Here is a 23859-nt window from a genome sequence, read left to right as displayed (position 1 = left end):
ATCATATTTTGTGAAGATAGATTGTCACCCCCTAATGTCTTTCATTCAACTGAGCATGCAAACTATGATAAAGGATTGAAGACATTTTTCCTTGGTGGCAGGAGGCAGCGGAGTGCTGGAAGAAGGAATACAATGACAGGTTCAAGGTCCAGCAAGAGTCACACAGTTTAGAAATGCAGGCCTTGGAACAGAAGGCAAGAAAGGAGTTACACAGTGAACTTGAAAGGATACAGAAGCAACAGTCTTCGTTGATTGGTAAAATAAACTGTGACATGTCAATGCCTTGCTCTTTGACAATGACTAGGAAATGAGAGATTAGGCACCAGCCACTCCACTGTTTCCTTTTCCTTGTCGTTTCAGAATTACTGGCATTTATTAGTCATCTTTTGTCTCATTAAAATACTGAAGTCTGAACTGCAGCTTAGCTTCAGATAAGGCAGTGCAATGGTCTCCAGCAAAAAGACATACTAAGATTTACTGGATCTTGTGCTTCCTTTTGCTCTTGAAGGTGAAAGCAGTAGTCCTAGTATTCTATCAAATGAGTGATCAACAAGTCTTTGACAGATAACAGGTTATGTGTCACATTCATAATTGGCTCTTCCAGTTCCGAGACCTTCAGTTTGATCCCTTTAGGCAGGCAGCCAGATCTGAAAGGTGGCAAGTATTTGCAGCAGGAGGGTCAGCAGGTCAGCAAGGATACCGCCTAGAAATACAGAGTGATGCCCAATTTACCAGCCTCACCAACAAGTTACCCAGAATATTGCATGCTATGATACAGGATTGGGTTCCTGAGGTTACCTGGCTCCCAGGACCAAAGGAATTCTCATCTTCGTATCTTGACATGAACTAGATCCAGTTCCCTAGTCTAGTCAGCAGAAGATACGTACTGCCTGTCCCATAGGCTCCTGCTTCAAGACCTGCGGTGCCTGACCACCAGTTCAAATGAATTGGACTTCATTGCGGTTCTTGGCTGAAGAGAAGCTAACTGAATCCTCACTCAGTGTGTACAAAGAGACAGGGAAAATAAGTGTCCAAACATATCCTCAAGTATGATCTGCAGTTTTGCCTAGGGTTGCTGGAGCATATGATTCAAACCACGTTTTTAAGCGAACTGACTGATTTGCACTTCCTCAGCTAATGCAGTTAATCTCAGTTCTTTGCATCAGTGCTTCTCTGAATTTTGTGGTTTAATTCTTGATACAAAAACTTGCCAGATGCATATAAAATTATGTATTTTATATTAAAATGTAAGTAAGGATGAGGATTGTGTGAGTTAAATGTATTATTTAAGCCATCTTGAGTTCCTTGAATGAAAAAGGATGGGATATAAATATAATAAATAAATAAATAAAATGTGTATTTAAAACCATGTGTATTTTGTGAAAAACTAAAAATAATTGGTATTTTATGCAGGTTTTTTAAACTATCCATTGTGTGATGTGGGAACTTGCTGCAACAGTGTTAAGAATGACCACATGTGAAAGTCAGAAATAATTTTATTCATCCACCCATAATTTAGCTTCAGATTTTTACTCCCTGGCTTGTAGCCTGGGCCACTGTTCTGCAGTGCTCTGTTAAAATGGACCCTTCACCACCACCCCCTGCCGCATACTTGGGCCTTTGTTCAATGATCATGTGAAGAGACCCTTAGTGTGATAAAGTTATGTTTAAAAAAAAAAAGGAATTGTGTGTCAACAATAGCTGCTACTAATAGGGGATCTGCATTATAAGGAAACGTAGTCAACAATGAAATGAAATGGGTGGCCACACAGATATTAGCAGTTTCATCTAAAAGTATTCCTTTAAGAACTTAACTGCATTTTTCCTATAATTGCTTCTAGAATCTCTGCGAATGGAGCTGTCTGTCTGTATGACCCACCATAAAGAAAAAGAGGAACTTAAGGTAGAATTGAAGAACTTGAAGGCTATAAAGAAGCAACAGGCAAGCTTTCTACTTCACTGAAATACACTACTGCTGATCAGATGCCACAACCCTGTTCTAGATTGTAAAATGGATTGGTTTTGGAAAATAGGATGGACTTTCTTTTATGTGTCAGTTGGAAAGACCAGTGTGCCTTTCTTACAGTGTTTTATGCAATCATTAGTGTAACAGCCTTGACAGCACGCAGGACTTCATGCTCTTGCAGCCAGGAAGGAGGAGCGGGCGACAAATTCTGTCTCAAGAATCACATTCTGCAGCTTGTATACTTTAAGCAAGTTTGCATGATCTCTCTTGGTTCTCCCACATCTGCACCCTGCAGTTCTTAATGTGCTTCTTAATTCATTCTGCTTTTGTTAGATATGAGGCAGCCAAAAATCCAGCCTCTGACCACAGCTAATCTTCTGTAACTTCTCCAGCTTCTGTGATACCACCAGGCATTGCCTTTACACTTCCAAGCACAATCATCATAACTATAAGAGCTAGTCACTCTGATAAAAGAGAGGTGGACTTGGGAACCTGAATCCTGTGCCCACTGTCACACATCTTTCTGTACTGCTGTGGAATAATGGCATAGTCTTATCCCTGGTAATATTTAATAGCTTTCTGTGCAAATCCAGTACAGCGACCCACAACCCTCCACACTCAGAGGGTTCTGGGCAGCTAATGAAGGGCAGGAGGAATGCAGAAGTGAAGGTCAGATCTAATCTAAATGGTCTTCTCTGGAGCACAAAGAGGAGGAGGAGGAGGTGCTGCAAGGACACCACGCATGCCTGACTCCTCCCATCCCCGCTTCCTGGAAGCCCCAGATCTCCATTTCCGAGACTGATCTTGCAGCCTTAGAGCAGAAGTTGGTGCTTTGCTTTCCATGGTGACTCCAGGAGCGGGCATCTGAATTCAGAGCCCTACCTCCATCTTTGGAGAGAATTTCCCAGGTCAGGGGTGGGAGTCTTACTTCTGCTCTGGCCATCAAGACTCTGTCTAGCAGCCATAGGAATGCACTATTTGAAAAGAGCATTTTTGCATGTGTTCCTGAACAGATGAGGATTTTCTGAGCTAGTCTATTATTCAGCAGAAAGTCCCTAAATAAACTTCTTTCTTGTCTGTATTTACTAAGTGGACTGTATTCACACTCATCCTAATGTGAAGGCATCTGTTTCATATACCTGCTTTTGTTCTTTTTCTTAGGAAGGAAGTTACCAAAATCAAATAAAATCTCTTAAAGAGGAACTGAAGGAATATCAGAGTGAAATTTCTGGGCTCAAGCAGGAAAATTCACTTCTGAAGGACATGATGAATCTGCTGAGTGTGGATGTGGAGCTACAGAAGGAGACATCTGCACAGCTTCAGGAGAGGGAAAACCAACAGAAAAGGTTTACAACTGATTTTATGCCTCTATTATACTGTGTTAGGGGAAAGCAACAGGTTAAATCTAGTCACCTGGTAACATTAATCACTGATCCATATCAACCAGTTCAGTGTATCACCTTTTATACCAAGCAGCTGGGAATGTTAAATGTCATTTAAGCCACAGTGAGTTGGGGTGCATACCAGCTGCCCTTCTGAATATTCAAGTCAGGGCAGATGGTTGCTATAGCTTACTGTGTCCTGCAAGCCTAGTGAGGATGGTTTATGCGAGAGTTAAGCAACCCTCACACAACTCTAAAACAGCTGGTAGGTTATATGAGGGTTATTTAATTCTCACATAAGCCACCCTTGCTAGGTTCACGTGGCACAGTAAACCACAGCATTGGTCCACTGTAGCTTGAATATTGGCATAAACTGCAACCCGCTGTGGCTTAAGTAAGTCACAGTGGTTGTAGTGATTGTATGAATCTGGTCATTGTCAGTGTGGACTCCTGACCCAAATCAGATGTGATGCTATGAAGCAGAGTGCAGAACATATAATTATAAAGTGCCTTGTATTTCCTGAGTCATGGCATTTCCCGTTTTTCCAGATTAGAATTCTGCGTTTCACACTCCAGAGAGGGTTACAAGCCCCGAAAGAGATAATGTGTGCATCTCTGGGACAGGCAAGGTCATAATAACGTGCTTCAAATGAGACTGAGATGCAGACAAACGGGAAGCACAAGTGCTTGTGCTCTACTCCACCATGTCACATCGAAACCTGTCCTCTGTTTTAACAGTCTCCTCTGCTTAGATCAGCGGTGGGCAACTTGTAGGTCAAAACAACTGGCAGCCCATAACACCCATGATGCCTCTCCATTGAATAAGCAGCCTGGTTCATGGGAGTTGCAGGCTGTACCATCTGGAGAACCACAAGGTGTGCATCCTGGCTTAGATTAACCACAGCCAAATTGGCTGTAGCAGACTGTAGATGAAGCTCCCCCTTGCTCCCAAAGCATTTTTCTGTCCCCCTCTGTCTTCTTACAGTAGGGGACAAGTACCCTTCACTGATCATTTCAGCTTTAAAAAGACCCCAGAAATTAATGAAATCTCATTTGGCATATGAAACTGTGTTGAAATAGTTTGCAACTGATTACATAAAGCATTAAACAATTGTCTCTTTAATATTTATAGCTTTTTAAATTAAACCTTTTCATATTACTGCTAAAGGTCATTGGAAGAAGACCTTAAAGATAAACATAAACAGGAACTGGACACTTTGAAACAAGATCATCGCAAGGAGATTCAAGCTGTGATGTCTGATTTCAGCAGCTCCCAAGCCCTTCTTCATGCAAAGATTGCTTCCCTGGAAAATGAGTATATGTTTTATCTGCACAGTATGAGATGAACTGGGAAAGATGTTCATGCTTTATAATCTTTTCACCATAATTGGGTTCTTGGGGGTATTCTGCTTTCCTCCTCCCTTCTCTTCCTATCCAATTCCCTCTTCTGTCCCTTTTCAACTTCAGCCATGGTGTGGTAGAGGTGGCCTGTGAGCAGTGCTGTGGGTCCCACTTTAAAATGGCTGCCATGGGGGTGGGGCTTACATATGGCTGCATGAGGGCATGGTGAGCAGATCAAAAGGCTGACCCGGTAAATCAAGACTAGGTTATCATGAACTTACATTAGTTTTAAATTATATCCCTTCAAAATGAATGTCAAATTATACCTTACATTTTTGTCCCTTTACTGCTCAGTAAAAGATTAGTTGCCCCTGCTATATGCAGCCAAGATGTAGATCCAGAATCTTCCAGTTTTTCTTATACAGTATTGACAGAAATACTGTTAAATCATAGAAAAATCTGTGGACACATCAGAGTCACAAGGACCTATAATGGTCCGTGCCTTGCAAAGTGAGGTGCTGTTCTCCAGCCATCTTCACTTCCTAAGATTGCGCCTGAGCTCAGATGGCTGGAAGCTGGCACTTCCTTTTGTAGCATCTCTGGCTCCCTGGGTTTATAACAAAAAAGAATTATAATAATTGGAAAGGGCAAGGGGCCTTGCAGGTGTTGAGAGGGTGTCCATGTGCACGACTTTGAGAAAGGCAGGTACACTGTTGCCCAGGATGACCCACACCTTTCTGCCATTCTGCTAGTGAAGTCAAAATCTGTGGCTGCTGAAACTCAGTCCTTACATGCAAACCTACACGAGCTTTCTTGAAGGAAAATTCCTTCACATTCAGTGGGTCTTATCCCCAGACAGACATGCATGGCATTGCAACTTTATGCTAAGTGACAGCATTTTGATCAGATTTCTGGCTTCCATCAGCTCAAGGGGCAGAGGTGGAGAAGCTTCAGAATGTAAGATATAAAAAGGGAAGTCAGTGGGGTTGGGGTGGTTTTTATTCTTCCCCTTTGCTATCCAAACCAATACAAAACACTTCAAATTGAACTAACATTCAGATTTTGAAAAGATCAATATAGACAAACATGATTTACTCATGCATGTGTGCTTAATGGACCAAGGCTGCAATCTTGTGCATATTTACATAAGAGTAAATCCCATTTAACACAGTGGATTTACTACCAGGTAAACTTGCATCAAATCAGCCTGTATTTCCCTTATTTTTATTTCTTATCTTTTCAGATAGAGAATGTTGAAGTTAGAGTATAATCTGGCCAAAGTTAAGCACTTTTATATCCTACTGATTTAGGTCACTTCATTCAGCAGGATCTTCTGGGACTCTCTGGGTAGCACTTTTAGGGGATTGGAAAGGTTGCCATGGGGAGGAGGTGACAGGGAAGTTTGCCTCTGCTAGCTCAAAATTTTGCAAGCCTAAATCTGAATCCAACCAACAGGGCTTTACTTTGGTTGGATTTTGTCCTTTGCCACTAAATTTAGGGGCCTGAGATTGAGAACTACATCCTCAACCTGATTAGAAAGACTAGAAATAGAAACTGGAGATACTTGAACTAGGACTGTGTTTTAAAGCTTCTGGAGGTTGCCAAGAGGTTAATGAAATGACTAGAGGGGCAACTGCAGTCTGCTTGAAAAACGTATGCCCTGGAACCTTCATTAAGTGCTTTTTAAATCCTGTAATCAATACAGACTTAAAGAATTAGAAGAGAAGCCAAGAAAGAGGGAACCTAGGTTAGAAGACTTACATCTTATAGGCTGCCTGCAAGATAAATTAAATGAAAAAGAAGCGATGATCAAAGAATTAACGGTAATACATATTAGTAGCATGTGCTGTGTAGCAGCTATAACAAAGTTTTAAAAAGAATTTGTTTTGGATGCATTCTTTTTCTTTAACAACTTCTTCAGGTAATGAAGGGACACTGCTTTCAGCGCTACCCTACTAATTCTCTATTTTGGGGGCTTCTAGACAGATCTTTTCTTAGTAATCAGAAGGTATTGTGAATGTCTTGTCTTTTTCATGGTAGTGGGTTTTCTGTGTTAAGTGGTGAAAAAGTACAAGAGGGTCATGGATGGAACTCATCATCATTTGAACCTGCTCCCCACCCCCAGGTAAACATTCGTGAATGAGGCAGGGGGACAGCATCATAAAAACCTTGTGTAGAAGCAAGCACCTTTGGGCACATATTTCCCAGAGGTTGAACCGTATACATCAGGGATGGGCAACCTTTTTTCTGTTGAGGGCTGCATTTCCCCACAGCTAATCTGTCATGGGCCACATGTCAGGAATGAGCAAGCCTAGAGCCAGCCCAGTGGTGGGCAAGGTCAAAGCCAAAAGTGGATGGGTCACCCCTTTTCAGTTTCTGCCACCTGCTTTGCTCTCTCTCATGTACCCTTTCCATGCAGCAGGCTGTCAGGGAAGAGATGGATCACTCTTGCCAGAGGACTGAATTGATTGTATGCAGAGAGCTTTGGAAATTAGGTCATGCCCCACCCCCCCAGCTATATATTACCTGAGAGTAAATCACATTAAATTTAATTAGACTTCCTTCTGAATAAACATGCATAGGATTCTGCTGGAGATGTTTAAAAGCACAAAACTGATAAGCTGCTTGCATAATTTGAGTTGGATCCTGACATTTGGAAGAAATCAGTAGGTTTAATCCTGCCAAAATGGAGCACTTTAAAGTCCCCTTAAGTATGAGCATTAAGCAATTGCTTAATCTTTTCCTGCTAAAATCAAGCAGCCTTAAAGGCGACTTTTGACCAGGTCCCAATTCAAATGCTTTAAAATTTCAGCATCTTTATATGCAAAAGGCAAAGTGAGGGCAAAAAGAAGATTTTTGAAAGATGTCCCAGCACAAATGTAATATTATTTTTTTCATGAACTCTGGTAAATTAAGCCAATTATCCATTCCTCTGTGGGAAGACTAGACATGGGGCACAGGAGAGACCCCCTTCTGCTGCTTCAGCATCATCCACTGGTCATTATGCGCTGCTAGACACTGGTCCTGAACACCCCAGTCAGCCACCTATCTTCTCCCTGGCCCAGAGGGCACGTAGAGGGCTCCTCTGAACCTCTGTTTCTCCCATGTCACTCACACAGCCGCACCACCCCAAGGAAGGCGATCACTCCATTCAGTGCCAATTGTGTATCACGAGCTGATCAACATGACCCATTTACGTTCAGGATTAATAATGTCCGACTGCAGGATTAATAATGCCAGATTGCATTCATTTTTCAGCTTTTCATGGTTTCATGTTAATTGCTGTAAAATAAAAAAAACAGCCTGGTGCTCTCTAAACAGCCCAAGTATTTTTTTTTTTTTTTCTTGACAGGAAGGAAGAAAACTTCAGCATTCACTTATACCCACTACGGAGTCCCGTCACAACCGGTCCTTTTCTTTTAATACAAATCCTACTACTTGTTTGACTCCTTTTGCAAAGGTAATACAAACAACAGATGAATACTGAGCTAATATTCGTAATGGGCACATTGTGCATTAATTATATATGCCTGCATCCAACATAATTGCTGCTTTTGGGAACAAAATTCTCCTTCTGTTTACTTTGAGATTAAATTGTGGATGCAGTTCACAGTCAGAAGAATATCCTTATGGGTCTAACCTAAAGCCAGGCAGTAAAAATGATGCGTGTGTTTATTTTTGAATTCTTGCTCACCACTTTTCAGCCATTATAATTCCCAGTGCTCATAAACTGCTTACTTGATAGAATCTTTTCTGTGTCCATTGGTCTGCTGAAGACCTCTTGGTTATACAAATTTCTGGGATATATTCTTGGGTGCACAGGAATCACCCCATGCACCAGAACATGTCTATGGTGCAGCCTTCTGGTAATTGATGTTATTTTGTCCAGTGCAGCCATCCGGTTTGTGATAGCCACAGATGCTCTCTAGTGTCATTTTTATTATTATACATGTTCACATGTCCATGGGCCCCAAAGTCAGAAGACCATTGAGTGTGCTTTTACCATACTGTACCAAGTACAGAGATGCATCAAGCAAAATGTTCCCACTCACCATCCATAATGTGACCAATCAGGTGCTTTCTTTTTTTGGAAGTCACAGATAGCAAGCATGTGCAGGACATTTGCTGAGCCCTACTTTTCTGAGCATTTAGACACAGGAACAACCTATTTTAAAAATATTCAATGACAGTTAAGCCTATGATATTCAATTCTATTCTTACCATAAAGCAGAAGAAGAAAATGGATGAAGCGCCAAGTCGTATTGTCAGTGTTCCCAATTTAGCCTCCTATGCAAAAAGCTTTCTGAGCGGTGACTTGAGGCCCAAGAGAAATCAACCTCAGATCACAAAATCTGCAAGTTTAGATCAGAATCCTGGCTGTGTCAGAGTATGCTATCCACCAGCACAAGTTTTGGAGACCAAAACAGCCTCAAGGTAAGTCATCAGTATGTACTTACTGGGAGAAAATAGACAAAATTAGTCATCACCATTCAATTAGCCATATACTCTCATGAGTCAAATGGGCAAGGTCAAAAAGTTGTTTCTGGTAAAAGGCATTCAGCAGAGCCTACAATTTATTGCTAAGCTCCAGCTTTTTGGTCACAGGAGAAAAGCAAAGGCACAAGGATAAGAGAAACAAGCCAAAAATGCTGATAAGGGCACAATCCTTTGACTGCTACACGGTATCCAGATGGGCACAGGATATTTTGGGGTCGCAGCTCCAGGCTCAGAGAAACACTCTAAGGTCAGACCTGGGACTCAGCGTGTGCTCTCCTGTCCTCATAGTTGGCATGGTTCTTTCTGCGCAGGCTGTAGCTTCAAAGTCACAAGCCTCGCCTCAGCGCCTGCATTGAGGAGAGGAGAAAAACACCACTGCTCTTTGAGGAGACATGGCGGCATCTCCGATGCAATGGTGTGAAACACTTTTGAAGAGAGGGAGGAGTGCAAGGGCAAACCTCACTTCCAATCTCCCTCTGCCTTCCCCTGGATGCCTGTAATCCCCAAAGTTCAGATTGTTATGCGCAGGTACATTGGATGTTACTTCATTGATTAGATTTATATGCCACCTTTTTCTTTTGTAAAAAAGAAATCAGTGATTTCCATCTTTCTCCTCCTCCTGCTCTCAGTCTTATCCCCAGAACATCAATCCTTTGAGGTAGGTTGGGCTGAGAGTCTGTGACTGGCGCAAAGTCACCCGGTTGGCTCCATGGCTGAGTGGGGACTAGAACCCAGGTTGCCTGAGTCCCAGGCCTGTGCTCTTAACTACTGCATCACGTTGGCTTTACATTGCCCAACAAGAAAGTAATGAGCGAGTGGATATGCATGCTAACCACTCTGGCAATGAGCCATGCTGGGTTCCACATATTTTGAGAACTGCTGGTGAACCTTCACAGAAAAATGGACTCGCCATGGTTTGCTTGCCCCTTCCTGTCCCTTAAGTCCTCTGTATGGCATTCCAAGAGACCCCACAGAATGACCAACTAGTCTTCCTCTACCCATCATGATTGTGAGACACTTCGGCTCACCAAATCTTTTTCCCCTTTAAGCTTTTGATTTATTCTGTGTGGTTTCTGTGTATCACACATACGGGCTCTTTGCGCATGTGTGGAGCGGTTTTTGGGGAAGATTCTGAAACTGACTAATCAGTATTTGGTGGGAGCCCAACCCCCTTCGCAGCCAGCGTGAGGGTGGAGCGCCAGCCGAGACCTCAGTTCTTCTTTGACTGCCCAGCTTACCTCTTTGAAGTTTGAAGTTTGGTATCTTCTCCAGACCGGCATTCTGATGCTCCCTCAGGTCTCATGACGACCTTCTCGGACCTGTCCCAGCCACCTGAGGATACCAGAGTCTTTGCATCCCAGGTTTCCTTACCTGTAACTGTTGTTCTTCGAGTGGTCATCTGTGTATGCACAGATACCCCCCTCCATCCCCTCTGGTGTCTCTCTTGGGCACATGGGTTATTCTGCGTTATTCATGCAGTAATGATGGTGGTCTCAACTTTGAACTGAGGTCTCAGCTGGCACCCCGCCCTCATGCTAGCTGCATACTAATTAGCCGAATACTAATTAGTCAGCTTTAGAATCTTCCTGAAAAACTGTTCCATGCATGCACGAAGAGCCCGTATGTGTGAATACACTCGTAGAACGACAGTTACAGGTAAGGAAACCTGTCTTTCGTCAGCCAGTGATAGCCCCCTGAAAGGCCCAATCAGCACATAGGAGGGTATGCTTCAAGTTGGACACCTCTTTGGAAAATGCACCCCAAATCTGTGTAATTTTTTTCAGTAAGCATTTTTAAAAAAAATTTTATACTTGGACTTGCACAAGTGCAGAGGGGTACACCTCCATGGATCCAGAAAAGGGAAGCCTTACCTGGGCAAATTCTGGATGGTCCCTACTGCCCAAGTCCAGCAGGTACCAAGCCTTTTGCTGGAGCCCAGAGTTCAGCTGGCTGGAACTGCCCTGAATGGGACATCACTGCCCAACTGACTGCTTCTCCTCCCTTTCAGGCGTGAGTAAGGGAACACTGAGCTGGGCTGGGCTGCCCCCACTGGGGGCGGCATTGCTCAGCTGGTTCCCCCACTGCTGCTGTCTTGATATCCTTTTTAGACAGAGCCTGGACAGAACCATTTGTCTTTTGTGCAGATGCATGGGGGGCAGAGAGGCTAGTCAAGGACCCACAGAGCAGGGAGCACCCTCACCTAGCCCAGGTTTTCCCTTTCTGAGTCCTGCTTGAGAGAGAGTGGGGGAGTCAGCTGAGCAATGCTGCCCCCAACTGGTTTCCCTCAAGAGGCTTTCTCCCCTGTAGGAGTGGGAAAATCAGCTGATTGGTGCTGCTCCTTCCTGCAGTGCCCAGTTGATTACCTCCCTTTTGCTGGGAGGAGTGGTGGTGCCTGAGCAGCCCCCGCCCCCCCCCCCCCCGGCAATCCTCTCCACTGCATTTCAGAGTGTGAGCCATTTGTGCAGCAGAGACTGCTTGACTGCTGGGCAAGCCACAATCTTGGCTGTCAAAGAGAGGAGCCTTTCTTCCCTGTATCCCCTGGGATGCCACCTGGAAGCATGAGAGTGAAGGAAGCATGGGGGGGGGGGGTAGGAGAGCAACCTCAGTGATCCTGATCATCTATCAGGCCCTTTGTGGCTGCTCCTTGGCACTTCAAGCCAACCTATCATAAGTTGTCACTGCACACAAGCCTGCCCACTGTGTAATGTATTCCCAGAATGGCTTGGTGTATTGTGTCAGTATGAGGCCAGTATGCTAGCTGTGTTATACAGGTGTTAAATTTGATGCCTAGATATACATAAATATTTATATATGTATAAATATAAATTTTAATATAAAAAAACCACAATTATGTTTGTCTGTGAGCTGAAACTTTAGCCCTTCTCACCATAGAGGCTTTTTACAGTGCTTCCAAAACCACTCATGAGTTGGTGGAAACAAAAAGTAGCAGAGTTCCAAAGTGTGCAGAAACAGTAGGTTTTACCTTTTGGACAGCACTTAGTATTACATGGCACATATAGAGAGGGATGAATATAAGCAACACTAAATGCATGTTTGTACATTTCCAGACGTTTACAATAGGCACTGAAAAGACAGTTGCTCAGAAAAATGTAAACCACTGCGGTATTTGAAAACAATCAACACCCCTTAGAGTTAGGGAGTACCAGCAAATAAGATTTTCTGCCCTGGAAAATATTTTTGGTATGAAAGTATTCATTTCCTAGCTCTTGAATATAAAAATTGCATTTCCTACGTTTGCAGATACACTGCCTATGTTCAGAATACAGACAATACTAAATCAAGAAAAAAAGATTTAGTACTCTGTGTTCAAGGGAAGAGGATATTGACAGAAATCAGATTATACTAAATCCAAGTTTATTTAAAACCTCTCTTCAAAATTTCTTATACTTTTTGAAAAGGTTGGTCTTCTGATGCCCTTTTCTACCTTTAGGGAAGGTTTCTGGAATGCTTAAATAAAATGCTAGTAGTATGTTGAAGTATCAAGCCAAACTAGGTTAAGAGTGCCATCTTATAGCCTCCTGATGTCATCCTGTGATCTTGGAGTTCAGACTCTGAAGGCCACTCTGCTCCTTTGGCAGCCAGCACAGGAAAAAACCCCACAGCTGCCCCACTGAGGTTGCAGCTAGGCCTCAGAGGTGAAGGGGGGGGGGGGCCACATGAGAGCCAATGTGGTGTAGTGGTTAAGAGCGTGGGACTGGGACTCAGACAACCTGGGTTCTAGTCCCTGCTCAGCCATGGAGCCAACTGGGTGACTTTGGGCCAGTCACAGACTCTCAGCCCAACCTACCTCACAGGTGGTTGTTGTGGGGCTAAGATGGAGGAGGAGAATGATGTAAGCTGCCTTGAACCCTTTGTAGGAAAAAGACAGAATATAAATTAAAAAATAAATAAAAAAATAAAATGTTGTGGGGAAGGGAGGAGGCTGGAGCTGAGGACTTTTATCAGACCCCAGCCTCCTCCTGTCCCTTTCCTCAGCACTTTGTCTAGATGCCTGAAAACAGCCATCTAGGTGAAATACCCAGTGCAAGGGACAGCAGCAGCAGTGATAATTGCCGGCATAGAATGCATGCTAAGCCTCTGAGTTCAAATTGTGGCTGAATCAACCAATCATAGCCTGGCTAATATTTATACATTTGTTTTGAAGAGCTGCATCTCGCCTATAAATCAAATGATCCTGAAGACAATGCAACAGATTGCAATACTGCCAAACAGACAACTTAATTATGATTTAGCAGCCCTTAATCCCCGGTCAAAATCTGCTTTTCTTCAGTTCTTTAGTTGGCAGGTAGAACGCTGTTCGTTCTGGCAGGGGGAAGGAAAGCAAGCTTTGTGCAGCAGCTCCTGCTCTGGCTGATGGTTGGGGCCAGGCTTGTCTTCCCCTTGCCATGGTGTACTTCCTGGGTGGCAGGAGACGCATCCTCTTTGTGAGTATTAGTCCTTTGGCCCATGGCAAAGTCAGAGGGTGCTTCCATTCTGCACTGCATTTGGTAGATAAAGGAGGCTAAAGTGAACCAATGACTCTAACTGCTGAGTAGATGGGGAAAATGGAAGCAAATAAAGCTCGTAGCCATGATTTGGATTCTAAACCAGGATTAAAGCAAACTAGTCTGGTAAAATAGGTGAACTGAGCCTGATAGCATATAATTGAGACAAAGTATGGTGTGTTTAGAGAACTAAGAAGTCTCCACTTATCACATATGGTTCTTTTATCCCCAATTTTAAGCCTCAACTAGTTCTTTCAGTTCTCAGCTGACTGATTCAGCTAATGAGGACATTGCTGTAAACATGTATCAGGCCTTATATGCAAATATCTCATGTTATTTCTACATAATGGGTAACATGTTTCTTCAAGAGAAACTTTGGATACAGTCTTAAGTGCCAGTTACTTCTATTTTTGACTTATCGCCTCCTTTTTCCTTTTCAGGCTTCAAAGCAATGAAACATCCAAACCCAAAGACACGCCAAAGTCGGGCCCTCAACATCAAGAGTGGTTTACCAAATATTTCTCATTCTGAAGTAAACCATTTCCATCATGTCCAACATCAGCATTATTATTAACTATTTACCTAGTGCCCTTTACCTAGTGTTTTAGGGAACACAAAGAAAGCATTGGCCCCCGCCACATGGAATATTTAACGTGAGGTTCAATACTAGGGAGAAATTAATATATTTATTAAATTATAATTGGATGTATTGATAAATAAATATTATTCACATTTTGAAAACATGTGTTGCTATGGATTACCTATTTTAATGTCTTAAAATATATTCCAAGGGTTATTTCATTTCTATTAGAAAAATATTCTTTTATTCACTTGGGTCTGTAAGGTTCCCAGAGGTATTTACAATAGAAAATCATATTAACAATACCCCCACCCCACCCCTGGTGAAACCCAGTTAAGCAGTGTAAGATACAAAAAAAATCAGGACAAAAAGCAATCAAAAAGGTCTTGGAAATAAATTTAAAAGTGTGTGTGTGGGGGGGTCACCTTGTGCTGAAACGATGTGAAACAGTATGACACAAATTCTAGGGACCACCAGTGAGTTGGATTTGTTATTATATTATCACACCTATTAATGCCAGTATGTGGACAGGCTCATGTGCGAAACATCTGCTGGACAGCTAGCCATTTTCCCACTGCTGTATGTTCTTCTTTTTGGGAGCCTTTTTAAATGCTTATTTTGCTTCTGTTTGGCACAACCTATTTTTGCTTTATGTACATAACTGCTTTTAAAATTGTGCACTGTACAGTATTTGGACTATCAGTAGTGGGGTAGTTCAGAAATCAGTTGCTGTAGTAAGGAAGATGTCGATGGATTGTGTTCTATGCCAAGTGAAGCGCTGAACTGGCAGGCCCCACTGATAGGAATGAAACCCAAATCAAACCCACTAAAAGAGACGTGTTTTCCTCTGCATTAATATGAGTGTCCTGAACTGGGGGAGCTGCAGAGGTCTTACGCGGAGTAGACCCATGAAGACCGTGTTTGAATGGAATGTCTGTCTGTCCCATCAATTCAAGTTAACTCCGATTTCCAGGAAGGAACATGATAGCAAAAGCATTGTCTTTATTACCATGTTGTTCTGAGCACTTTGAATTGTGGATGGTGTAAAGTGCTCATCAGTGTAGCACAGCTAATACTGAAATTGAATGGAAAACGCAAGCTTTCCCCTCAGTTCAAGCGAGCACCCCTGTGTTGCTTCATTGTTTAGTTCTACGCTTGTACTGGGGCTTTAGGGTATGGGTGTGATGCACGGTGTGATGCCCGGTAAACCCAGTTGCATCCAGGCTCTTTCACGTATGATTTTTACTTTGCTCTAATATAGTTCAGTCAGCACTGAAAGGTAAAGTTGTGTTTATTTGTATTTATCCTGAATGCATATGATTATTCATACCCTTGCAGTAACTGTACCTAAGTCTGGGCTTTTTTAAAAAAATAATAGGCTTACTATATGACACACTAACAGAGAACTCACTGTCCAAGAAGTCTTTTGTCCTTTTGGGAGATTTGAAAAGTTCCACAGCTGCAATGTCTCCCACCAATGTCACAAAGAGAAGGGAAAGCTGAACCTGATCCTGCCTCATACTTCTAGAGGATCTTTTGGGATATAGTCATATCAGTAAATACCAATTATTGGCAATTAGTAGTAACTAACTTGTTTTTAAAAATCCTCAGCCTACTGCCAACTGGGTAAATAAACTCATCCTAAAATGCAGGCAGTACAATCCTGACTGCTAGGCAGTGCCTAGAGCAGCATAGGATTGTTTGGAGTCTCAGCTCTGACCCTAGAAGTTCACTGTGACATCAGCTCTGGACTCTGAGCTGAACTCCCTGCACCACCATAACCAGTATAGAAAAAACTATGCCAGTTGTTTCTTCAAGGCTGCAAATGCAACCTCAAAGATGGGGGTTAGCAGAGAGGGGAGGAGACTAGCACCACAATACAAGGTACCCTGGCAGTGCTTCCTTCTCACGTGTTCTGAAGTGCCAGTTAGACAGCCAAAAATGGCTATCTAGCTCTTTGGCAGGCAGGAGGATCATGGTCCTCCCACCCTGCATAGCAACTTCGCCCTGCATAGGGATTCCTTTAATCCTTTTGGTTCTGGGTATCCTGATTGCATCCTTAATAAATGATTAAATAATAGTATGTTGAGTTCACAAGAGGCTTGGGAACCAGCAGTAGTGATTAGTGTTGGGCTAGAACTTCAGAGATTCAGGTTCTAGTCCCCACTCAAGCCATGAAGTTATTGACTTTCAGCCTAAGCTGCTCACAGATGTTATGAGGATATAGTGGAACACAACCATGTAAACCAGGAAGCCAGTGTGCTGCACTCGTTAGGAATGCTGGGCTGGGATTCAGGCAATCCAGGTTCTAGTCTCCACTCAGCCATGGAGCTCACTGAGTGACTCTGGGTCAGTCACTGACTCTCAGCCTAGCCTATCTCACAGGATTGCTGTTGTGAGGATAAGACTGAGAGCAGGAGAATAAATGAAGAGGTGGTGAACCTTGTAAACCACCTTGGATTCCTTGTGGAAGAAAGCTGGGATATAATTGCAATGTAAAAATAATAAACCACCTTAGGTTCCATGGAGATAGCTGGTGGGATGCAAATATAATTTGTAAAAAAAAAAAATCTACTTCTGACCTTACAGGCTAACTTAACCTCATTTTATATTTTTGCTCAAAAACACTTAAGTGGTCCTCTAGACAGCATCTAGGGAACCACAAGATACTTCAGCTTCCTAGATCTGAAGTTAGGGACAGAGCTCTCACCATCACACTGTGGATCCACATTTCCAGCATAGAAAGAACTGTGCTGACAGCCTCTCTGCAATAAGAAAATTGACCTTGGAAAAGGGGTAAGGGAGTCAAGGGGCATTTCTTGGGAAGTGGTGAGGGGATGGCTGAAAATGCCCTTACATTAGAATACCACAGCAGCAGGTACAAGGAGGTGAAAATTGCCTCCACCACTCCTCCGGCTCTGTGCTGGATGTTCACAAGTCCTTGAGTGCACCCTTGATGTTCACTCTGGAAGCTTGTGAGCATCACGGGTGCAATCAATAAGACTGCATCCTTAGTTTCAAAATTAATTTGTCAAACACCATGACAGGAACTGCTGCTTGAGAACTCCAAGTATAATATTTCTCATTAATTCTTATAGGTGTGTCTTTGCACGGCAGTGAAAGCTTTAAAAACAATTTTGGGAGAGTTAAAGAATAATGTCCCTGCAATGTTTGTATCATATTATTTAATCTAAGTAACTAGAACATACGCATTTTTTAAAAAAGACTCCTAGACAGAAAGCTGAAGTCCAGCATATTTTTATACCACCCAATAGCTAAAGTGCTCTGGGCAGTTCATGAATTGGTATATATGGAGGCTTCGGCGAATGGGGCGGCATAGAAGTTTACTAAATAAATAAATAAATTTGCTATCATATGTTCAAAATAAAAATAGGTTATCTTAATTATTCTATTTAAATAAAGGTAGGTAAGCATTGATTTGTTCCTGTATGTTTTATCTACTTTTTGATTCAAAGTATTCAAAGAAGTATTTGATTTGCAGACAGTTACAACAAATTACAGCAATTCAGGTTAGGCACATATTTCTCATGGGTATTTTCTGTTCAAACAACAATTCTGTTCAAACCAAGAATTTCAAACAACAAAGCTATTGTGAAGAGAGTAGCATGCTTCCAGGGACAAAAGAAACAATATGTCACAATAAAAAATACGTAGGAAGCTGAGATGTCAGGCACCGTGATCTAAAAGAAAGAGACTGAGGTTGTTAGGAAGATGCTGGCTACTCTGATCTTCCCCTTAGGCAGAAGGAAAATAGAAATAAAAGGTTCTATGTATTCTTTGTTGAATGTCTTTTAGTAGGAAAAGTAAGAAAATCACTCAGACTAACTATGGAACACAACGCTGGCAGAAATCCAAAGCACTACATTATAGACACGTTCAAAAGCTCTATTCTCTTAGCACTGCAGACCCCCCTTTCCTTCCCTGCCTGATCACAAACAGTTGTATAAAATGCAAACAGTTTTAAAAGTAATTTACCAGGAAGAAGAGACATCCATGTCTCAAAGATCACGAACTGAGCACACAAGCCCTAAAGTGCATGCATAAAATAGCCCTTTGGATCAGCCAAAACTCTGTTATGTAGGTCAGTCCCCATCCCTCAAGCACAACCAGTGAGGGTTGCTGTTTTCCTTTTTGATTCTGTTTATTCAGTACAGCACCAGGGAAGTCCATGGAACAGATACACACGGGATGCTCCTTCAGCAGAAGGTATTTTAACAAATAAATAAATGTCTTTGTAATCTGCACTGCATGCAATTGCTGTTTGCCCAGATAGGGAATAAAAATACAAAAAACCCAAAATCCCCACTATGAACCCTATGAGGATGAATAATATCCTCCTAATTTATTTTATGCTTCTTGCCATCAGCTTCAAAAAGTCCATATAAAGTTGTACCATACAAACTGTACAAATCTACAGTTCCACACTGTTTGAGCTAACAAAAGTTACTATTTGAATAGTGTTTTTTGTTCACGTTTGCTTAAGAGGTGCAGGGATATTAGCTGAAGCCTGCTCTAGATAGGCTAAAGGTCCTTGAGGTATTTCTGTAGGCTTTTTGTGTTGTATATTGATGTCTTCCAGAACCTGTTGCCAATGTCGCAGTTTACCTAAGTGCTTCTGAATTAGTGCATCTTTCCTCTGCAATTCATTTCTCAGTTCCGAAACATCCTACAGGAGAAGCATGCAAACAGAAATAAACAACAGAGAATCTCTCAAACGGACATAATAGATCTTGTATTTATATAATACCTTTGGAGTATTCAGGGCACTTTAACTCAGGTATCTCAGTTATAATTGTATAAGACAAGCTAGTATAATGAGTTTACTGGAAAGAAAATCTGAACCAAGGATGTTCTCATTCTCAATCTATTTTCTTAGCAACTATTTTACATTAACTCTGAAGTGTTGTACAAATAAAATATTAAACTTTTCCTTAGTTTTCCATCACAAACTATGATGAATTAGATCTATGGGTGTGGCTGCCCAGCAACTTTAAAGTAGTGCCTACGTATTAAGAGTAGATTAAAACAAATTGCTCTAGTCTTATTAAGACATTAAGAAGCCCCTGTCCTATGCTGCATGGAAGGAGCACCAGAGACTATCTTCTCCTGTCCAGCATTTTTTGCCAGATGGGCTTTTTTGCCTATGTAGTGAAAGTCTTTCAAAGGGGAGGGCAGGAGGCTGGCAGAAGCACAAGACAGCTCATTTCCTGGCCTCTTCTTGTCTCCCAATAAAATGTCTCCCTTTGTCCTTCTCCAAGAGTGCTTTCCCAGTCTTGGTGGGCAGCTGGCATGGTTCTTAATTTGCTAGCTGGGGGTTGGGGGAGGATCTCCAATTGCCCTTCTGGGGTTGGAGCCCAATCCCCATCTTGGAGCTAGGAATCCAAGCTGTCCTATGGCTCCTGAGATCTACAGCCCACAAGATTGCTCCCTTAGGCTGGAATCCTACCCACACTTACTTGAGAATAAATTAAATTGAATTCAATGAGACTTACTTTTGAGTAGAAATCTATACAGCATAAAATATTTTTAATGCTATGGATGGGATTTCAGAAACAATGTTCCTTGAGTCTATTATATATGTGTTTGTCGTGCTTAAGACTAAGCAAAGTTATAGCACCTACCTCTTTAATAACTTGCTCTGGTTTCTGAACAGATAGCTGTAACCTTTTCTGTAGGAAAAAGCACTCTGTCTGCCGTGCAACATCTAGAAATTTCTGGATACATTGGTCAACACCTACACAGGCAGAACAACAAGGATTTAAAGCTATCTCAAGCAGCAAGACAAAGTAAATTTACAAACAAATCCATCAAGGACCAGTTTGGAATCCAAGCCAAAAAAGCACCACCACCACTGAGGGAAGTATTGTACACTGGGTGGGCTTGCATGATATGGTAAGTTACACTGAATAGCAAACTACTCTGTGTAGCTGCTAAGGCACAACTACCACCAGTGTGGTAGGTGGTACGGTTGGGTACACTGTGAGTAGGGTGCCCTTCACCCTCAGTCCCACCATAGATATTGCACGGAACTCTGCAGAAGAAATTAGACTTTTTCCACTGCGGCTTTTCTGACAATTTAAGAACAACTTTCTTTCAGATCTGATAACCATCTGTCAGGCTGGGCTTTCATTACCTCCCTTTGGACAGTTACAAGCAGTCCTCCCCAGGGTATCCCAGTAGTACCTTAGAGGAACTGCCCACGTTTGCCGACAATTTTTGTACTCCTAATTTTTGCAAACACTTGTGAAAAAAACTCTTGCCATCCTTAATTGCAGACAAGCATGGTGACACAGGAGTGGCACTGGGGCATCTGAAGGTGAGTAATGGGCAGGGAGAATGCCTACTAACAAAATCCAGCAGAATTCACCCTATCCAATGCCACCCTGGGGGTAAGTAAATCCTACCTCTGCTGTACCATTCACCAATTTCCCCTTGTAAGCAGCAAAAGGTTTATATTATTATACAGCCACTGCAGCACCTATGAGGACAATTTATTTAAATGTTTTATTTATATTTTTATAGACCGAGAACAGTATTTTGTGTTGGTCCTAGAATGGAGCAGGTCAGCCTTGCTCACAGATAAGAGTTCTGTTGACCTGCCCTGTTCTGGGAACTAGCATTTCCACTCTCTTCAGGGGCTGCCTTAGTTCCTAACTGATAATGAATACCTAGAGATATCAACCCTGCATACACTGCACAATATGCAGTGTATATGGGGCATGCCCCAGTTCTACTTTAACAGCAGAACAGTTGTCAAATTTTACTACCTTAATTATTCTTGAAAAAGTAATTAAAACACAAATGTCTGAACCAAATCTTTTTTAAAAAACAGAACTGCAATAATATAATTTCACTTTGTATATAGAAAGTTCTATCTGCATAGAACTTTAAATGACAAAGATTAAGGGCACAGTTTAGCCTTATGATTCTCTAACTGTGCAACATGGGAGCCTGGAATGTGTCCTGAAGAATTAAACTACAACTTTGGATGTATCCTCCACCCTATGCTCCTATGTTGTCCACCTTATGTTCCTCAGACTACCAATATATGGACTGTAGCATCATCCCAAGAGTGGGGCTAAGAACATACCACAATTCCCTAGGGAATCTCAGAAGCATCCCTACTACCCAGAAAACTGTCTTATCCCTAAATGGGCAAAGGGGAGAGTGAGATCTCATGCAGGTTATCTGCAGTTGCAAAGAAGATGACTGCTGTCTTGTGTTGGAAGATGAACAAGTGTGAGCATGTGTTTGACTTCTTATAAGAAAGTGAGATGTACCTCCAATTTTTATTAGGAGGAGATAATTGTACCTCAAGTGTCAATAAAATTAGTAAGGTTAAGAAAATTGAAGTCTTAGATACAAATTCATTTTTTAGTATTCAATATCCTGCTTTATTAGCCCAACAAACTCCCAAAGCATCTTACAATTGGAAAACAATTTTACAGGCCATCACTGTAAACATGAGAAGCAGCAAGAGATAAAAGCAGTAACCACTGCAACATAAAGCAGATAAAAATGCAGGTTACATTCAAGGTTTACCTGTTCTGATTTCTTCCTGGTCTGTACCATTCACATAATCTTGACTCACAAGGGAAGCAAAGCAAGCCTGGGTAATTAGATATACTAGACATTACTATTAATAGAAAAAAAACATTCAAGCTACATACCGTTATGAATTTACAGCTTGTTTTTGGTTCCATTGACCACATTACAGTATTCAACAGTCAAATGCATTTTTGCTTTCTAGGAAAACATCCTAATGGAGTCTTACCTCCAAAATCAAGAAAAGTGTTAAGAAGTTAAATAGTTCTTTGTCCAATAACACCCAGCACATATTAGAACATGCAAAATGAAATAACCATAAGCAATCAAAATGTACACAGTGCCAAACCGTGCCATAAGTGAGAAATGCAAATTCCAAATAAGTGCACACACCTCTGATGGAAACACACAGGATGCCCTTTTCAAATTAAACAAAGCAGCAGCAGAAGATGAGTAAACATTTTGTTAATGTGCAATTAACAAAGCCACTTGGAATCTCAACTCTGCTTTGAGGCACTTGAGTTTTGCTGAAAACGACTTGTCAATAATGAGCTGCTATTTTCTTTATTGTTAGCTTTCCTTACTCCATTGCAAGGCTGGAGTTAAGAATATCCTAGAAGTTTGGTGAATACATTGGCAGCTCATACACTTTGCATAAAGTTTGTGTGCAGCTCCCATGTAAAGATAAATCTACTGAAACACATAATCACAATCTGTATTGGCATTTCTGATGTAAGACTGATTTGACACTTCATAATGCAAAATGCACAGGCTCTTCGCCACAAAGATCTCCAGAGCTGGAGCTGCCTTCCACAACCTGGCTGCTAGGCTAGCTGGAGTGAGAAGACCTGGAGGGCGCCTGGTTAGGGAAGCTTTTGCGATTTTTGTGAGGCAGACCCTTAAAAATCTGCTACTGTTGCTGGGTGTGTGTGTATGAACTTTGAATCGGCTTAATAAAAATATTTCACTAAATTAGGCTTTGATGTTTTTCTTATGTTTAGCAGGTTTGCCCTCTCACCCTCCAGCACCTGCATTTTCCCATCGATTTCTATAGGTAACTCGCATTTCCAGACGCAAAATCCACAACAAAACGGACAAAATGCTTTTATTGCTTACCACGCATATGGAGGTATTCATATGAGCGCAGCAAATACAAGCCGCAGTTTATGGTACCCCCTATGGGCATGTAAGCTTCTCGTTCAAACAGCTTCCCATCCGCGGGAGAAATGCAACAATCCCCACTAAGCATGGCCGCCTCCCCCAGGTTCATTTCCCGTTTCATCCTCATCACGGTCTCTTCCTCCACCTACCGCGGCCTACCTCAAAAGAAGCCTCCAGTTCATCCACGAGAGTGCTGTTGGGATTTCGCGGACCCCCCGGGTTCGGAGGAAGCCCTGCCGGGCCCGGGCCACCGGGGGCGACTGGCAGAGGAGGAGGAGGCGGCGGTGGCGGCGGAGGGACCGGGCCCTGATTCCCAAACATCCCGCTTAAGCCAGCCGCCATGGCAACTGAGCGAAGGCCGCCGATGCTTATTGCGCAGGCGCGCGCGGGAGCTGATGAAAGGCCGTCGTGGAGGGACGGACGGACACCCGAGGCCAGAAAGGTAAAGGTATCGCGAGATTAACGGGAAGACGAGGCGGGACTAACGGGATTGGAAAGGCGGGGTCTCGGGTTGCTGGGGCATGCTGGGCATTGAAGGATTTTTTTTTTCTGTCGACGCAGGCGTAGGATTGCTGCCAAGTATTTCTACAGCACATTTCTAAGTACTTCAGCGTGCTATGTAACTGTTTAGTAGTAACTGTTTAGTATGATACATGGCCAGTAATGCTGCTTTCTCGTTGTGTCCATGTGTTCAGCAAATACTTTGTCTGCAATAGGTTCACACCTATTGGTGAGTTGGAAGTTAAGAGTAGGCCTAGGATTCCTGTGTCAGCCCTGCAGCTTTTAGCTGTTCCCATCCTCTCTTCTAATGAGTCATCACTGTGCTGCACCAGCTCCAGTCTGCCCCCACCTCTGAAGCTG

General features: G+C 42.4%; 2 protein-coding genes and 1 long non-coding RNA gene across 3 annotated transcripts in view; 1 reads left to right on the top strand and 2 right to left on the bottom strand.

The window, feature by feature from the left end:
- Positions 1-14252, top strand: part of FAM184B (family with sequence similarity 184 member B) — a 66974-nt gene extending 52722 nt beyond the window's left edge. The window contains exons 11-18 of the mRNA XM_044418504.1: positions 102-255; positions 1842-1942; positions 3128-3312; positions 4517-4663; positions 6395-6512; positions 8042-8149; positions 8918-9123; positions 14132-14252. Coding sequence (XP_044274439.1) covers positions 102-255; positions 1842-1942; positions 3128-3312; positions 4517-4663; positions 6395-6512; positions 8042-8149; positions 8918-9123; positions 14132-14222 — 1110 coding nt within the window. The 3' untranslated portion in view covers positions 14223-14252. The remainder of the gene's footprint in view (positions 1-101; positions 256-1841; positions 1943-3127; positions 3313-4516; positions 4664-6394; positions 6513-8041; positions 8150-8917; positions 9124-14131) is intronic.
- The window catches only part of LOC123017262, a 731707-nt gene that overhangs the window by 334263 nt on the left and 373585 nt on the right, over positions 1-23859 (bottom strand). The window lies entirely within an intron of this gene.
- MED28 (mediator complex subunit 28) lies at positions 17710-23381 on the bottom strand. Its single transcript, XM_044418519.1, has 4 exons — positions 23158-23381; positions 21835-21901; positions 19914-20026; positions 17710-18958 (listed from the first exon to the last, which is right to left on the bottom strand). Exons 1-4 carry the CDS (start codon positions 23338-23340, stop codon positions 18761-18763), a joined length of 561 nt encoding a protein of 186 aa, XP_044274454.1. The 5' UTR covers positions 23341-23381; the 3' UTR covers positions 17710-18760.

Source organism: Varanus komodoensis, unplaced genomic scaffold (genome assembly GCF_004798865.1).
Source record: "Varanus komodoensis strain SLA01 unplaced genomic scaffold, ASM479886v1 scaffold9, whole genome shotgun sequence".
NCBI lineage: Eukaryota > Metazoa > Chordata > Lepidosauria > Squamata > Varanidae > Varanus > Varanus komodoensis.
The sequence above is the reverse complement of the archived record's forward strand: the minus strand, read 5'-3'. Positions and strand labels throughout refer to the sequence as shown.

Bases quoted from the DNA above. Each gene is read 5' to 3' on its own strand.
- MED28 (XM_044418519.1), bottom strand. From the start codon at position 23,340: ATGGCGGCTGGCTTAAGCGGGATGTTTGGGAATCAGGGCCCGGTCCCT. The intron at 21,902-23,157 runs GTAGGCCGCGGT...CTAATTACCCAG, and splicing joins AACTGGAGGCTTCTTTTGAG to GCTTGCTTTGCTTCCCTTGT. The intron at 18,959-19,913 runs GTAGGTGCTATA...CTTCTCCTGTAG, and splicing joins CAGAGCAAGTTATTAAAGAG to GATGTTTCGGAACTGAGAAA.